Raw genomic sequence first — 16,904 nt, forward strand, 5'->3', positions numbered from 1 at the left:
GCCCCAGAGGTGCTGCCACATCCGCCTGCAGGCAGGCCGGGAGCAGGAGGGAGGGACACAGTCACTCTGGGAGATTCTCTTGGTTTGAAACTCACCTCTCATCTTGGTTCTGATCTACAAACTGTGGTACAGCTGAGATAGCTCTGGGGGAAACTCCCAAATACTAGCTGCCAGCTCCTGTTGGCCTTACCCTGACTTCTTGTCACCATGTGCATACGTGCACACGGCCCATCTCTAAGATTTCAGGTGCGTGCCTGAATCCTTACTCGTAGTGGTTAGTCTTCATTGTCTGTTTGACTGGATTTAAAACTGACCTGAGAGAGCACGTCTTGAGAAGATGAACGAGAAAGGCTACCCTCGTGTGGGTGGGTGGCACCACCCCATGGGCCGCAGTCAATGAAAAAAGAAAAAAGGTGATCTGCTTGAGTGACTGAGTGACATAAACTAGCCACCTCCTGCTGCCACCAACATGGGCTCTCCTGCCATGTGCATGTTAGCCTCGGCCCTTGAGTTATTGCTTGTCACAAAAGGAAGGGCTGTAGAAAAGAGCACCCCATTCTTGATCTCTACCACACTGAGACTTGCTTTTCCTTGAAGCCACACCCAAATGCATCCCCATAGTGCTGTGTGTGTGTCTGTGTGTGTCTGTCCCAGGCTGGCCTCAGAACTCCCGAGTTCTCCATGTCAAATCTCCCACGTGCTGGAATTACAGCCATATGCTGCTGTGCTCTGCCTTCTTCTAAACTATGGGCCCTGCTAAGAGGAGAGGGGAGGGGAAAGGTGGGGTTGACTGTGAGGAGTTACACATGGCTGTAAGTTTCTCTTTTGCCCTTATATTTACCCCCACCCCACACTTACTTTTCTTCCTCCCTTGCTTTCTTTCTTACTATCTCTGTGTTGGTGTAGAGGGCCCTGGGCACCTTTGGCAAGTGTTTTCCAGCTGAGCTACACCCCCAGCCTGCAGTCACACTTCCACTGAACAGTTCTGGCCTGAGTCCAGGTCATAACTGGATGAGGGCAAGTCTGTAAGAGCCTGGGTAAAGCTGCTGCCTACCAGTGAAGGGAGCCCACACCACGTGATCCCTTGGTGTGACAAGTAAAAGCATTCTTGGGAAAGAATCATAGGAATTGACTTTGAGACCTGCTGGATGGAGTGCCCCAGCACCCTGTTTGACAGTGCTGGTGATCTTCACTTCGGGAACAGGTGAGAAGACAGCAGCTGGACAGGTGTTCGGCTTCCACGGCTTCCTCTTTTCTGGCACTGTGACTCTGGGAAAAGGAGCTAACCCTCCAAACATCTTCCCTGCCTGCCAATTACCTCCTGCCCACAGGGCTGCTGGAGAATGAAGAATGAACATTAAGGGTCAGCACGGGACCACACACACACACAATGGTAGTGTTAGCCAGTTCCTAGTGTCACTGGAAACGAGCCCAGCCTTCAGAGAGGCCTGCTGACCAGTGCTTGCTCCTGTACTCAGCTGCAGGTCCTTCCGCTGTGCTTGACTCTGAAGAGCATTCTAGAATCAAGCCCCAAAGACGAGTGGAATAGGATTGTGAAGTTATGAGCAAGGTTTGACCATAGCAAGGGCTTGACCTTCCTCAAAGTTCTGTCTCCCTAATCCTAATCTCCCTCCCTCCTTCCTTCCCTCCCTCCCTTCCTCTCCCCAATGTGAACACCCTACTCTCAACCTTCCAAGACTCATATTGGGTGCTTTTAAACTTCTTTCTTTATTTAGACAGAAAAGACCAACTTTTCAAAAGTAAAACTCAATAAATAAATAAGTAAAGCATAGAGAGTGTCAGAAATTGACTCCCTTTCTCGCCCTCTACCATCCCACCCCCACCCATGTTCTTTTCCCTAAAACTTCTTCCTAAAGAAAATGACCAGGTAATAAACCCCTTTAACCCTCCCCACACCCTTCCTCCCAAATACCCAATTACCCCCAAAGCAAAGGGAGAAATCAAGAGAGAGAGAGAAAAAAAAATCCAAGGGCAACATTGTCTAAACTCCCAGAAAGAGGGATGGTAGTGCCTGGCTCGTTGGGCTGGGTGATGCCCTGGTGGTCCTGGTATTCACATGGAGGCCAGCAGAGACTGTAAACATTTTAGGGATTCAGGGAAGGTCTTTTCCTCATGAAAGGAGGGTCTCTATGACTGGCTGGCAGAGAGGCAGCCCTCGGGGGCTTTCCTCACACCCTCCTTTGAGGGACTCTTGGGGGAGGCAATGAGTGTTAGGGCTAGGAGCCTGGGATTTGGAGATATCCTACCTCTAGCTGAGGGTGGAGGGAGATGTGAGAGCCAGCTTCTGAGAAGCCCCTACAGTCGGGAGGAGGCTGGGGTGAGAACGCTTGGGGGAAAGGATGCCTGGCCGCCCTCATGGGCCTGCGTAGCTATTGCAGGCCCATTGAGGGGAGACAAGTGCGAACGGTGGGTGCAGAGGCCCGACTCCGGAGCCTTAGCAGAAGGCAGATACCCCTGGGCCTTCAAGCCTATTCCTTGCTTCCTCACAAAGGCCAAAAGGGCACTGGGGAGGAAATAGGCTCTTGGAGCCAGGGAAGCAAAACCATGGCCCTTCAGAGAGGCAAGGTGGTGGGAGTGAGCCAGGTCCTGGACCCGTAGGGCCATGAAGCAGCTTTTGCCCCAGAGTCCAATCAAGGCCCAGGGCAGATGTGCAGAGAAGGCCGGGGCCAGTCATGGGAAGAGAGTGCCCTTCCTCTGGTATCTCCAGACCTGTGAAGAAAGGAAACCTGGGTGAAGCACGGGGAAGATGGCTAATACTGGTCACGGGTTCCGGGAAGGGGCGGGTGGTGGCAGGGAGTGATGGCGCCTATAATGGGGCTACTTGAGAAAGGCAGGCCGTCTGCTCGCCTCCCCCACCCCTCCAGCTAGGAGGGGATAGAGCAGGGAGAGAGAGATGGGGAAGAAAGGGTGGAATAAAATAGAAGCTGAAGCTATTAGGAAGAAACACCAGACAGCTAGAGGGGAGAGCGGCAAAGGAATGAGACAAACAGGCAAGCAGAGATAACTAGAAGGAAGGAGAAGAGGGTGCACAGAAGACAGACACCTGGAGAGGGGAGCATCTGCAGAGACTGGGGTGACCCAGGAGGGGCTTAGGGATGGAGTGACTCCACTCCTAGCCCTAAGGTAGTGTTCTCATTCCTTTTTGGAAAGGAACAAAGGAAGCAAAAGAAAAATGCACAGACCACAGACCACAGTCACCAACCACTGTTGACCAAGCACATCCCGCGAGCTGCCCCCGGCCCTGAGCCTGGGCTGGGGGGGCGCTTCCCTCCACAGCCCCTCCCCAGATAACAAACAATTGGCTCCAAAGACAACACGCTTGTTCCATGCAACTTACAGGGGCCCGGAGCAGGGGTCCGGGATGGGGGCTTCAGCCGACAATGGACACGGACCCTGGGCTGGGGGCCCCCAGGGTGGGGGAGTTAAGCAGCCAGGATTGGGGGGAAAGGGGAGAAACAGAAATGTGGGTATTGTTCTTGGGTTGTGATTTCTTTCAAGGCTTGGTCCAAAGGAGATTAAACAAATCAAAAGTAGCCAGTGTTCACAGCTCTGTGCCCCAAGTCTGAATGGCATCCTCACTGGGGTGGAGGGGCCCTACTCAGTACAAATACCAGGTCGGTGCTATTCCACTTTGTCCACTAAGCCAAGCCACACCCACTCCCATCTTTATTATGTTCTGCCCCAGAGTCCACTGTCCTGGGAAAATCACCTGCAGTTCAGAGCAACAGGCAACAGGACCTGAGTGTCCCCACTTCTTGGGAGACAAGGTTTCCAAACCAAGGCTCTATGACCTCCAGTTCTCTAAAGCAGCCTCCTGGCCCCCCCAGACCTACTACACTAATTACATCCAACCCAAAGGAAAACCAGAAAGAGAAAGACACAGACACACAGACACTGACCAGACAAACAAGACCAGATACTGTGGAAAACTCTGGGAATAGACACAGGTGTAGACTTGGCTCTCCCTGGGGTGGTGTTTGTGCACACATGTGCTCACGCACGTGTGTGTGTGTGTGTGTGTGTGTGTGTGCACGCACACACACTTGCAGGAGACACAAATGACTCAGTAGCTGAGGGAGTGGCCCAGATCCCACTTTCTTGTGCCCAGCATGGTGGGTCAGTAGTGGAAGAAGGGTGGGGGGTTCACTTAAGGGGTCTGGCCCCCATGTGTGGAGTCTGGAGATGAGGTCACAGGACAAAGCAGCACCCACCTGAAGCCCTTAGTAGGGCCTGTTTGCATCCTTAGGCCGCTTTAGCTGGACTTTGAGGCGCTTCATGCCAATCTGGAAACCATTCATAGCCTGGATGGCAGCCTGGGCACTGGCCGGATTGTCGAAACTCACAAAGCCTGAGGCGAGAAGGGCATAAGGCCGGCCTGGCCCCACAGTGCTGTCCAGCCGCAGGGCAGGCCTACCTGTTTGCTTTCCCAGCACCACCCTGCTCCTTCCGAGCATCTCTAACACCTGGAGACCTGCCTGACACACAGTAGGCAGTCAGAAAGAATTGGTTTATGATAGATTTAATGAGTGAATCCAGTCCAGCCATTCACAATCTAGGATGTGCTTTCCAGTGTTCTTTGAAAGGTGGCCCCTTTAGCCTGAAAGCTCTCAGAACCTACCTTTTAAAAACCCCTATAGATGGCTTTTGAAGCAAGGGTCTGAAACAGGTTTCCAGCTGAAACTTACCTCCTTTGGAAATCTAGTATCCCTAGACTACGTGAAATGGAGTTGGCTTGTGCGTTTGTGTGTGTGTGTGTGTGTGTGTGTGTGAGAGATGTGAACATAGGATCTCATGCCACTACATGTGTGTGTGTGTGATGTGAACATAGGATCTTATGCCACTGCATGTGTGTATGATGTGAACATAGGATCTCATGCCACTACACGTGTGTGTGTGTGTGATGTGAACATAGGATCTTATGCCACTGCATATGTGTGTGATGTGAACATAGGATCTCATGCCACTGCACATGTGTGTGTGATGTGAACATAGGATCTCATGTCACTGCATGTGTGTGTGTGATGTGAACATAGGATCTCATGCCATTGCACATGTGTGTGTGCATGTGTGTGATGTGAACATAGGATCTCATGCCACTACACGTGCTCAGGTTTCTGAGCTACATCTCTAGCCCCAAGGTTGGTTCTTAAGGAGGAAGATGAAGCTATGATGTTTTTACAAGAGCTGGACTTGTGTGGCAACTGTATGGACTGGTGGGTGTATCGGAGATTGTTCTTTTGTGGTCTTGTATAATCAGGCTTTCAAATGCTGAGTTCATTGAGACCCTAAATGCCTCCAAATGTGGCAAACTTTGTTCTAAGTTAGAGTTCAAACAAAAATGTCCATAGGGTCTTTTGGATCATCACGCTCTTACCAAAACATTTGCTCTGGTTGGTGGCCCGGTCAACAAAGACTTTGGCTGAGATGACGTGACCAAAAGGGACAAACATCTGGAGGATCTCTGAGTCCGTGAACTCCTGGGGCAGGTGGTAGATGAAGATGTTGCAGCCATCAGGGCCTGGGTGGCAGCAGAGATAGAAGGGATAGCTCAGAGACTGGGAAACGCAGACTGGATCATCAGAGGTGGGGGCGGGCAGCTGCAGAGAGTAGCTGCCGATCCAGGCCCCCGGCAGTGTGAGGCCGGGGTCCCCATTCCTTCCATCCTCACACATAGGGCCAGAGCTGAGTTTGGCGCAGAGCCATCGAGAGTACCCAAGCCCACAACATGGGTGGTTCACAGCTATCAGGACCCTGCCCCTGGCTGGCACCTTCCCGCTGTTGCTGTTGTTGTTGTTGCTGCTGCTGCTGCTGCTGCTGCTGTTGCTGAGGTGGTGGTGGGGGCTGCTGGGCGACCAGGGCTGGAGGCTGCGGGAACGCAGGCGCAACCAGGCTGTAGGCTGCAGGATAGGCTGCTAGGGTAGTGAAAACAGGAAAAGCAAATGGGGTTCCCCCGACCCCTCACAGCCAGCCTTGTCTCCCTCCCCAGTCCAGTCCAGTGGAATCTACAGGACTAAGAGTGTCAGGGAAGGGGCTCCCTCAGACCAAGTCCCGGCGTGCTTCCTCAAGCATGCACTCTCACAGGCATAGCTTGTCAGGAAAGCCTGAGGGCATTGGTTGGCAGAGAGCGTCGAAGGAGGCTTAGATATATAGTTTCTAGGTCTGCTTTCCTCATGCCGTCCCTCCCACCTGCGCATGTGCCCGGCCTGGGCCTGCATCCTCACCTGTATAGTGCTGCATTCCCGCGTAAGCCTGCTGGAGAGGATCCACAGGGGCAGCAGGGCTCTGGGCTGAGGGGAGCACCATAAGCCATGAGTGGGTCTGTGATGGGAAATGATGCGAACCCCACCAGCGTCCCTCTCAGCCAACAGCCTCATGGGGTAGGGGTGAGGGGTGAGATGAGAAGGGGAAATGCTTATGGCAGTAGGAAAAGGGAAAGAGCCCAGTGTCGGGCAGACAGGTCTGTGACTGACTATGGCCAAATCGCTCTACCTCTCAGCCTCAGCTGCCCTAGCCAAGAACGTGAAGAATGTCAGGTAGAGTAAGTAGTTCATGACTTTAATCCCAGTACTTGGGAGGCAGAGGCAGGCAGATCTTTGTGAGTTCCAAGCTAGCCTAGTCTACATAATGAGTTCTGGGAAAGCCTGGGCCGCACAGAGAGAGCCTGTCTCAAAAACACTAAGAAAAGAACCCAAGAAGCACTCCTGCCCAGGAAGAGCAAGGAAAGCACCTTAAGCCCTGAGGTTGGAGAGGGAAGGTGTGTCATGGCTGCCAGCATGGGAATGGTGGCCTGGATGGCTTATGGAGCAAGGTGGGCAGGCAAAGAGCCCCACCTGGGTAAGGGTGAACCCCGTTGGGATACAGAGCATCGGGGGCAGGCTGCCCTGCGGGCTGGGTGGGCACCGGGCTGTAGCCGTTGACGCCCAAGGCAGCAGGGATGGCAGAGACGGGCGTGGCAGCAATGGCAGGAGGGGTGCTGGTTCCTAGGAAGGAGAAAATGATAGCGACAGAGCAGAGACAGGCACACAGATGCAGAGAACCAGCTGGCACATCTGGGGGCAGAGTGGAGCAAGCGGCTGTTCTCTGACCCCAGCACCTCTTGGACCCCGTGGCTTCCCCTGCTCACGGTCACCATTATCTGCCCGGTTATGTTTCTCCCTAGCCCTACCTGCTCAGCACAGGCCTTACCTGAGGATGGAGTGATAGGGGTGGCGATGAGGCCATTGGCATTGATGGCAGCCATGTGCTGCATCTGTACAGCAGCCATGGTGGCCATAGGGCTGAGGTAGGCACTGTGAGCTGCTACCAGCGCTGCCTGCTGCTGCATCAGCTGTGGGATGGGGAGAGGAGAGTAGGGCCAGGCCCCCAGCACTGCTGTCTGTCTCCCTCCCGAGCCCCGCTTCGGTGTTTGGAGGGAGGGCCATGAAGGACACGGAGACGAGCAGGATCGAGCTAGCATTGGGGACGGCGGGGGGGGGGGGGGGGGGGGGGGCATGCTTACGGCCTGGGTGTAGGCGCTGTAGGCTCCAAACTGGAGGGCGATAGGGCTGAACATGCCCAGCTGGGTAGCCACCTGCTGCATTCGGCGGAGACCTCGCTCCTTCTCTGTGTCAGCGAACTTTACCACCAGGCTGGATGAGGCACCCTGGGCACGGGCCATGTGCCACAGGCAGAGTCAGCGTCTGCTCCCTAGGGCCTCAGCACCTGGTCGTAGGCCTCTTTGGGAGCACAGCCATCACAATGCCCAGTCTAAATGGGGAGATCCTAATCCCACCGTCTCCCTGCACTGGCTGTGTAAAAGGCTAGTAGAATTGAGGAGTGTGAAGTTAAATGCTCAGACTGGACGGGTCTGTGGGGATGGAGAGGGCGGCGCCGAGAGGCGCCCGTGCTGGCTGCCCACAGTGGATTAGCTGGGGGGGAGTGTTTGCATCATCTCCTGCCGTGACTCCAGCCCCACACCCCAGGTCTCATGGAGTACTTGGTGATGCCACTCCACATTTCCATGCTAGCCTGAGCCAAATCGAATCCCAATCGGGACATTTGCAAGGATTGTCACAGAGTCCTAGACTCTCCGAGCAGTAGGGCCCAGGGCTCGGTTCTATCAGATGCTGAGTCCTCTTCCTGTCCGACGCCCACCCTGCCTCTGCTAGAGAGCCTTGAGTTGTGGGAAGCCCCACATCTGTTGGAAGCACCTGGTTAGGTTCCCGCTAGAAACTCCGGGTAGCACTCAAGTGACTCAACACTAACATTCAGGAGCAACAGTATCAGTGTGTGCTGGGCAGGTGGGGCCTCTAAGCAAGGGTCCTGACACCCCAGGGAGCGAGCTGAGGGACAGGGGAGGGTAGAGAACGAATGGCAGATAAGACTGAGGGACGGAGGAGGCTGGAGGAGAGTAAGAGAATTCGGACTGGAGATGAGTAGATATAGGGTGTAATGTTTAATTCATTGATTCTTTTGCAAAAACTTAAAAATAATAAATTAGAAGTCCTATCTTAAATAGAATCTTGCTCTATGCTAGGGACTGGTGATTGGCCAGTGGGGAAACTAGGAGGGAGGGAGTGGGGCTCACCGGCAGGGTCCGGCTGCTGTGGAGGGTGTTGATGGCTGCCTGGGCCTCGGCGTGAGTCTGGAACTTCACGAAGGCACAGCCTGAGGTGAAGGAACGTTGGGATGGAGAAGAGGGTGAATGCCTACCTCTGAGCGTACCTCACATAAGGGCGTCCTCTGGGGTTCCGTGGGCAAGGGGAGCTGTGGGAGGGCTACCTTTGCTGGTCCCATCTGGCCCCCGAAGCACAGTGCACTCGTCTATGGTCCCAAATGGTTCAAACATCTTCCGGACGTCCTCATCTGTCTGCTGCTTTCCCAGCATCCCCACAAAGAGCTTCCGGTCTTCTGGGGGCGGGGCATAGGAGGGGAGTAGTGTTCAGGACCTCCTGACCACTCTCACAGCCTTTCACCTTCTATGTGTACCTGTTGCTCCTGATAAGACTTCCCCCATCCTGGGGGACAATAACTCTAGGTGTAAAGAAGTAATAGGTGGAAATTGGGGTTCAGGAATGGACAGTACTCTCATCTAGGTCAAGAAGGACTTGAACCTTGGCCTCATTTTTGTCATCTCTGCGAAGGGGTCAGATCTTGCCTCCTACCACACACTCACCCATCCCTTAACCCCAGCCTGAGACAATTCTTCAGTACCATCAGCCTTCCTTCCTTAGGAGAAGCCATCCTTCATCTCTCTCAAATCCTGGCCTGGGGGTAAGAGGAAAGGGGCTGAATCCAAAGTTGTAGAACCTACCTCCTCGACTCTCGCTGTCGGCTGGCTTGACCTGGATCGGCCTGTTCATCTATCGGAGAGAAAAGAAGCAAGCTGGCAGGACCTCCTTGGAACAGCCAAGAGCCCTCCCGAGCTGAGATGGCCAGAGACTAATGGGAACAAAGTTTCCTCAGCCCTCTAAGATGACGGGAAGGAAAGGGCAGGGCTTGTCTAGGATTCAGACCTGAAAGGATTAAAGGTACTGAGGAGAGGGGATGTGTTGGAAGATGCTCATGGGGTGCAGCTCTGGGCTCAGGTTGGCCTCAGAATGTCTGGGCCACCCATAGGTGTTGCTCTCTTAGGTGAGAAATGCCCGTCCATAGGACCCAGCTCTGAAGTCAGAGCTCAGCCAAGGGCCTGATCAACCAGAGCTGCGTCCATCTGCAAAGTAGGAGCAAACAGAGGCTATCCCACGGAGATCCCCCAAGGAAGGATGAGGGAGACCCCCACAGAGGCCTAGAATTCCTTCTAACCACTGGAGGTGTGTCTGCCTCTCTTTCTGCTCCCCTACACCCCTTGACCCCATGGGGAAGGCACTCGGGCAGCACAAAGGGAGCAGATGCCCAGTCTCCGTGGCAACGGGAGAATGCGCACCATGGCAACCGCCCACTCAGCCTGATTTATCCGTCCCCGTCGCCCTGGCGACCGTGGTGATGTCATCACTTCTGCTTCTCCACACACACCCAGAGAAGGGCTGGAGGGGGGGTGGGAACAGGGTATGCTGGGGGTGGAGGTTTGGGGAGGGGCTGGGAGGTGGGGGAGGGGCCCAGGAAAGCTTCCTGGTCCTGGGGGGGAGGTCCTGCAAGGGCCACACTGCTCGTTCTCTGGCCTTCCTCCTCCAGAACCAATCCATGGTCTGAAGAGCTGAGAGAGCGCTGAAGGAGCGAGGCTCTGTGTGCTCCCTTTAATCCTCCCTGGCTCGCTGGTTCTCCGGAGCTCTACCTTCTCCCCGACACCCACAGAATCACTCTTTGTTCAGTCTTCAGTGTGGGTAGAAAAATTCCTACTTCTATTCCCCGTGTCTTGTTTGGTGAGCGGACTTGGGAAACTCCCACAGGTTGATTTCCTTAACCAAGATGGCGAGCGTGGTAGTGGCTGGAAAGTGAAAGCTTTCGGTATTCAGTTCTGAATTTCCTTCACTAGTGAGGACTTTGACTGTTAGGGTCACACCCAGCCCCCTCGCTCATGTGGTGGCGGACCATCTTAACTCCAGAGACCCAAAGTCTAAGACGAAGCATCGAGGCTAAGGGTAGGCTAATGAAAGTCATTTAACTGAGAGGAGACCTAGGTCCTAGGAGCCCTGCCTTTCGCTAGGAGCCATGGCTAAGTCATTTCTTTCCACTGGGCTTCAACTTCCTTGAGAAGACAGATCAGGAATTCTGTAGTCAGGTGCTCCGTGCCTTTGGTCCTCTAGCATTTGGAGAGCTTGAGTGATTGAAATTAACAAGGAGAAATACAAAAATTACAACTCCTGGCTGGACTCTGCCAGCCAGGTGTTCACAGCCTCAGATCAAACCTAAGACTCATCTTCAAAGATATTCCTGCCCCAGCCTCGCTCCCCCAAATCTCTGGGTCTATGAGTAGCTGGTGGGGGGTGGGAGGGTCACAGTCTCATAAATCCTCCTGTCAGTCTGCCCCCCCCCCAGATTTACCTTCTACCAATCTGGGATTATCCCATCTGAGACTCAATCTCCTCAGGGGAGAGAGAGAGAGACAGAGAGAGAGAGAGAGAGAGAGAGAGAGAGAGAGAGAGAGAGAGAGAGAGAGAGAGAGAGAGAGAGAATGTGTGTGTGTATGAACGTATAGGGGAGGTCTGTGGGCTAGAGACTTATGGTCAGTCACCTCTTCTGTAACTAAAACAGGAGATTCTCTCCCAGGCTCCATAACAGCTAGCCACATCCCCCCTTAAGATGTGGAGACAGTCCAGTCAGGGCCACAGCATGGACATTCTTATGATTGGCACTAGGCCCTTCCCGACAAGTCTCCAGGGAAGTTGCTGTTCTCTCAGAGACTGAGAACCTGGGAGAGGAATGATGTCGTGCCTGCCCAGGCTTCCAGTACAAAAATAGCATGTCAGTAAATACCCGCGGCGGGTGTCCATTCTCGCGGAGATTACAGCAAAGACCACAGTGTGGACAAACCCCCCACAATGCCCTCACAGAGGACTCCTCAGCTCTCCCAATGCACATTTCCAGTCCCACTCCTTCCTGGCCTGGCACTTCCTGTGGGAAGCTCAGTTTTGTTAGCTTGCCTGGGCACACCTGCCCCCTCCCCTGAGTCCAGCTGCGTTGTGTTTACCTGGCAACCAGGCAGGCGCCTCTTCCCTAGCTACCACCCACCAGGTGATAAGCCCTCCCAAGGGCCTCCCCAAGAAGAAGGGGCTATTTACACTCCAGCCAAGGCGCTCTGAGCTGCTTTCCCTAACAGCCACTGTTCAGGCCTATCCCTCTCATTAACAGTCAAGATCCCACCTCCAAAAAGAGCTCACTCTTCCTCAAAATCTAATTCTCTTGAGGGTGCAGATCAGGCGCCCTCCACAGTTCCTAGTGCCCCAGAGCCCACCCTCCCTGCCTCAAGCTGATGGGAATGCCTACATCTCCAGAGTGGGAGTTTGACCCAGAACAGATGGGAAAGAAGAAGTCAGGCAGAGGCAACCCTCACAAGCGACTTCCAAAAGGCCACACCCTGTTCAGAATGGATCCAGAAACCTGGGACAGAGCCACCCTGGGAACTCTTCCTGGAGAGGAGAGAGAACGGGACTCAACAGCCACAGACCTGTCTGAAACCTGGTAGCGCCTTCTAGATTCTGGGTGACGAAGAGGGGGAGCAGAAAGCAGGTTAAAGTGTCCTTGTTAAAATAGACTTTGCAGGAGGACTTGGAGACAGGAACAAAAAGTTACTGACATAACTGTGTACTGTCTGACACTGTACACACACACACACACACACACACACACACACCCCTGACGGGGCAAATGGCAGGGTAGAACGCCTGGTAGGGTACAAGGCCAGGAGTTTGCTACAGGTGTCTGCTCCCTTGACTGCCCTATGCCAGCTTTCTCAACCCTTTAGCATGTGATTCTCCTGAAAGAACGGAACCCCTCATTTCCTATTAGAAACTCTGTCAGTCCCTCTGGATTCGGTCAACTGTGGCAAAGGCCACCGTGGGAACTTCGTGTCACCTGGGAGGTCCAGAGCGAAGTGAGAGAAGCATTCTAGGCAGGGGTCCTTCCCCCACTCCCATGCCCAGCCCACTGTGATTTCAGGAATGGCAGGCAGTGTCTTATCCAAGACAGAGTTTTGTCTGAGCTTCAGAGACAACTGGAGGGAACAGATACAGGGGAGCTATCCCTAGCTGGTATTCTGCCTTTGGGGCGCCTGCCCAGCCCACTGTCATTCATCCAAGTCCCTTCTCTGGTCTCTTTTGGTCTCCTTCCGCTGACCCTCCAGTTCCTGCAGGAGCTCTGAAATGAGGAAACCCATAGCAATGGAGGTAAAGACTGACTTGTGAGGGCCCTCCAGAGAGGAAAAGGAGGGAAGGTTGGAACTCAGCAGTTCGCATGTACCCCTCACCTGGCCTTTAAGGTGCTCATATGTGCATGCGCGTAAACATGCTCACTCTAGATCCCTTGGCCGGCTCGCTAGCATGCACCTAGCATGAACTGGCCCTCCACTCTGGGCAATGGCGGTTCCTGTTGGTTGGGATAAGATGGTGGGGAGGGCTAGAGGGGACCTCCAGAGAGTTTGAAGTTGGGGGCGGTATAAGTAGTTCTATTTTCTATATCCCTGTCCCATCTGTTTTGTCTGTTTCCTTTCAGGATGGTCAGTCAGTACCATGCTCTGTCCCACGTGGGGAAGGCGTGGAGGCTAGGACAGATGTCTCCAACCCCCAGATAGTGATGAGCCAAGGTTTGCCGTGGGCAATGAGGCTTCAGGAAAGGCTACCTGGTACTCACAGTCTGAGAGCCTAGAGAAGCAGAGAGACAGGCAAAGGGGCTGGAGAAGGGAGCTTCTAGAGGTTACCAGCCCAGGCTGGTAGGAGGCTGGCTCAAGAGACAAAGAAATGTAACTTTGGGAGAGGGAAGCCACCTCAGAGCCACCTCTGCTTCCCTGACCTCCCTGGGCACTCGGTGGGGTCAAGCCTGCTCTTTCAAGATCATGTCAGCTCTTCCCTTGCCTGCTCTCCCCAAATTCATATCCGCCTCAGACCCTGCGGCTCTGTTTGTGGAGTTCTTCCTGGGAGACAGGAAGGGAGCCTGTGTGGTCTCAGAAGCCAGCACGGAACAGTCCAGCAGGCCCAGCTGCCTGTTCTCAGGGCGGCAGCACCCCTCCCCCCTCTCGCAGCCACCCAGCCTGCCTTATCCAGTACCACAAAAGAGTGCCTGGGCTCCTCGTGCTCCCTCTGACACAGGTGCCCAGTCTACTGTGCGCGCCTCCCATACAGCTAGGTCCTCGCTCTCGCAAGGCCTGGGGACAGACTGAGGAGTGGGGGAGGGGCTGCACGCACCCCTCAGGAAAGGTCCCATCTACTCCAGGAACCATTCTTTTCCACACGTCTACAGAAGGAAAGGATGCTAGAAGGGTTTCCCGCTGATGACAAGAGGTGGAAAATAGCTCAGTGTCCTGGGAGGGCTGTGGGTCCCCTGCCACTCCTGAGACTCTTCTCAGCACCCTGACCCTGCAGGGCGCAGAACTCACCCCTGGGAGAGTCTTCTGTTCGTGCAGGGCACTCTGGGCCTTCAGGGCTGAATCGCGGGCACAGTATGTCAGGAAGGCACATCCTGAGGAGACACAGGTGGAGAGGCAGGGTTGGGGTGAGTCCCCAGTTTCCCCTTCCTACGGTTTCCCCAGGAGACTGAGGATGGGGAAGGCGTTTCCCCTTCTTGCCCTCTCTGCTGGCTGGGTTGGGAAGGCATCCCAGAGGGATAAAAATTATACCCTTTTCTGGGGCAGAGACCTGAGGTGAGGGACACGGGAGGGAGAGCATTTGATGTGTTGAGAGATGGGACTGGGACAGGAAGAGCTGTGGTTTCCAAGCAGGTAGGGCAATGTGGCTCTCTCTCTCTCTCCCCCTCCCCCTTTCTCCTCCTCTTTCCTCTCTCTTCCCTTCTTTCCTCCATCTTGGCCATCATCACCCTCTCCTCTTCCATTTCCCCTACTTCTCAGGTCTCGTAGACTCCACCAGAGGCAGGTGCAGGCTGTGCATGGAGAAGGAAGAGGAAAAGCAGCAGCCGGAAGTGCTGTTTCCTGAGCCCAGAGAGCAGGGAGGCGGTGTGGCCGGGGTTCCCAGCATCTGGAACTCTCCAAGTGCTGATCCCAGGCCAGCCCCGTTTAGCAGCGCAGCTCTTGGAGAGCCCTGAGGAGCATTTTCCTAATAACTTCCTAAGTCCTACAAACCTTGTCCAGTCTCTCTTCCCCAGGTCCGTCTCCTCTGCTCATCACTTTTGTCCTGGGTTGCCCTGGCTTGGCTATACCCCACTCTTTCTAGGCTGAACACCTGGCCGGCCGTTCCAGCATCATCTGGGGCTACTCATATGGTCAATTTTGGTCCTCTCTCCTCAAACTTGTCCTTCCGGTCCTTCTGGAGTTCCTCCCATGCCATCAACACCCTTCTCCATCTCTATGTACAGTTCCCCTTAGTTTTCCACCCCAAAGTTCCTGTCACTCAACTGAGTTCTCATTCAACTCCTCCATCTAGTCCCCAGTCCCTGAACTCTGTTTCCAAATCATTCCTTCCCAGCCATTCCATCCCTCCAGCTTCCTCCATCCTTGCTGCCTTCTCTCCAGCCTGGCCTGACCCCTCACCCTTGTGCAGCCCGGTGTACTTGTCCTTGATGACAGTCAGCTCGAAGATCCGACCAAACTGCTCGAAGATGGGCTTCAGGTCCTTTTCCTCCAGATGCCTCGGGATCTGCCCCACAAACAGCTTGATGGCATCCGGCTCCTTCATTGGGGCGGCCCAGGAGGAGGGGCCGGGGGGGGGGGAGCAGGGAGAGGCCCAAAGACAAGGGAAGCTGCCCAACCAGGAGGCAGGTGGTGGGGCCCAGGGGCCCAGCAGGGCCGGCTTTCCCTTTGGCCCCCAACCACAGTGCTGATCAGAGGAGGGCTCTTCACACAAAGGAGGCCTGGGGAGTTGAGGGCTGGGGTCAGGGGTCTAGGCAGATACTGTCAGGCCACCAGGGGGCATAGCCCAAACAAATGATCTCCCTCCCAGAGATCTGGCAAATATCCCAGGATGGGGGTCAGGGCAGCTAAGCCCTGGGGCGTTTGGGTGGTAACAGGAGCGCTGGAGCGCTGAGGGCGGGAGCAAAGGCACAAATGCCACAAGAGACGAGGAAAGAGTAAGAGGAGGGTGATAGGAAGGAAGCTGAGGGGCTTAGGGGCCTGATATGGTTGCCAGCGGCGTCATGAGGGGTCCCTGCTCCTGATGTGGGGCAGGTGACTCTCTCGTTGGCTTCCTAGGGAGGACACCTCCCTTGTGGCTGATCCTTCTGCTGGGTCCGAAGATCCCTGATGCCAAATACTTGATCTCTGATGGCGGCAGGGTTCCGGGGGTCCCTTCTGCCCTGCCCCCTTCAGGTTCTCCCTCGACCCCCCCTCCCACTCCCACCCTGGATGGTTCCCCGGCCTGGACCGCTGCCGGCTACTTCCGACACTAGGGCTGCCTTCTTTCCCGGTCACCTGGGTCCCGGAGCTCTGCTCTCCGGCCGCGCTCTCCTCAACAAAAACCTCCCCCCTCCACACCCCCCTCCCCACTCCCACCTCCTTTCCCCTGACATCAGTGATGTCAGTCTCAGGGGTAGAATACAAATTCTCTACTCTGGAGAGAGACGCACAACCCAGGCAAGAGCCACTCCCTCTTTCTATCCCTATCCTCCCTGACTCCCTTTCCACCCTAGAAGAGCAGCTGGTCTTGTTAACAACCCTTCCCCCATTTTACTCCCCAATCAGGAATTGGGCAATACACTAAGATGGAGAATTTATAGAGGAGCCCTAAGGTGGGGTCCATTGTTCCGGGGGCTGGAGCTGTCCCCGGTGCTGGAAGAGGAAGAGAAGACCCAGGGGATGGAAGCTGGGGGTGGGGAGTAGAGGGGAGTCTGGTGTTTGGGGAGCCTGAGAATGAGGAATCAAGGAAGGAAACAAGGAAGAGAAACGGGGGAGAACAGGCAGCAGGTTGAAGGGCAGAAAGGGAGGTGTAGATGAGGAAGGAAGCGGTCACAGGGTCTGGGGGAAAAGAGCAAAAGTGAGGCAGAGGGGAAAAATGCAAAGGTGTTGTGGGAAAAGAGATAATGGAAGTGAGTGCAGAAAGAGGGCTGCATAATTTTCCAGAAAAGAAAGCAAGGGGAACTATAGCAGTCTGGCATTTGGAGACACCCCCTTGCTTCTCTCTGGGGGGTTTGTGTGTATAAGTGCATGGGCAGGGAGCCGGCAGCTGCTGGCAGCCCTCACTTGGAAGAAGTCTCTTGAAGACCAAGATTCCCTTTAATTCGGCATCCTACTGCTCAGAGTCTAGTGTGGTGTCTTGCTCATACATAGTAGGTGCTTAGCAAACACTTCATGCAAAGAACCTGTG

General features: G+C 54.6%; 1 protein-coding gene across 7 annotated transcripts; it reads right to left on the minus strand.

The window, feature by feature from the left end:
• Positions 1-1,709: 1,709 nt before the first annotated feature.
• Celf3 (CUGBP Elav-like family member 3) lies at positions 1,710-16,065 on the minus strand. 7 transcript variants are annotated; one of them, XM_087897794.1, is made up of 14 exons: positions 16,013-16,065; positions 15,137-15,242; positions 14,030-14,112; positions 9,314-9,362; positions 8,782-8,910; positions 8,588-8,667; positions 7,520-7,663; positions 7,207-7,348; positions 6,852-7,001; positions 6,243-6,308; positions 5,790-5,933; positions 5,396-5,539; positions 4,233-4,369; positions 1,710-2,730 (listed from the first exon to the last, which is right to left on the minus strand). In XM_087897794.1, the coding sequence occupies exons 4-13, from the start codon at positions 9,360-9,362 to the stop codon at positions 4,242-4,244; spliced, it is 1,176 nt and encodes a 391-aa protein (XP_087753920.1). In that variant the 5' UTR covers positions 14,030-14,112; positions 15,137-15,242; positions 16,013-16,065; the 3' UTR covers positions 1,710-2,730; positions 4,233-4,241. The 7 variants fall into 7 exon arrangements, with proteins under 7 accessions (XP_087753920.1, XP_087753916.1, XP_087753917.1 ...); XM_087897790.1 differs by lacking the exon at positions 16,013-16,065 and having other exon boundaries at positions 8,782-8,907; positions 15,137-15,921; XM_087897791.1 differs by lacking the exon at positions 16,013-16,065 and having other exon boundaries at positions 5,790-5,918; positions 15,137-15,920.
• Positions 16,066-16,904: the final 839 nt, after the last annotated feature.

Source organism: Myodes glareolus, chromosome 17, assembly GCF_982192425.1.
Source record: "Myodes glareolus chromosome 17, mMyoGla1.1, whole genome shotgun sequence".
NCBI lineage: Eukaryota > Metazoa > Chordata > Mammalia > Rodentia > Cricetidae > Myodes > Myodes glareolus.

What these genes read in the sequence shown, in the direction of transcription:
- Celf3 (XM_087897789.1), bottom strand. Translation starts at nt 15,281, where the DNA reads ATGAAGGAGCCGGATGCCATCAAGCTGTTTGTGGGGCAGATCCCGAGG. An exon ending in CGACAGCGAGAGTCGAGGAG is followed by an intron (nt 8,911 to 9,313) that starts GTAGGTTCTACA and finishes CCCCGCCCCCAG; the next exon opens with AAGACCGGAAGCTCTTTGTG. An exon ending in CGGGGTTCACCCTTACCCAG is followed by an intron (nt 6,309 to 6,851) that starts GTGGGGCTCTTT and finishes TGCTCCCCTCAG; the next exon opens with CCCAGAGCCCTGCTGCCCCT.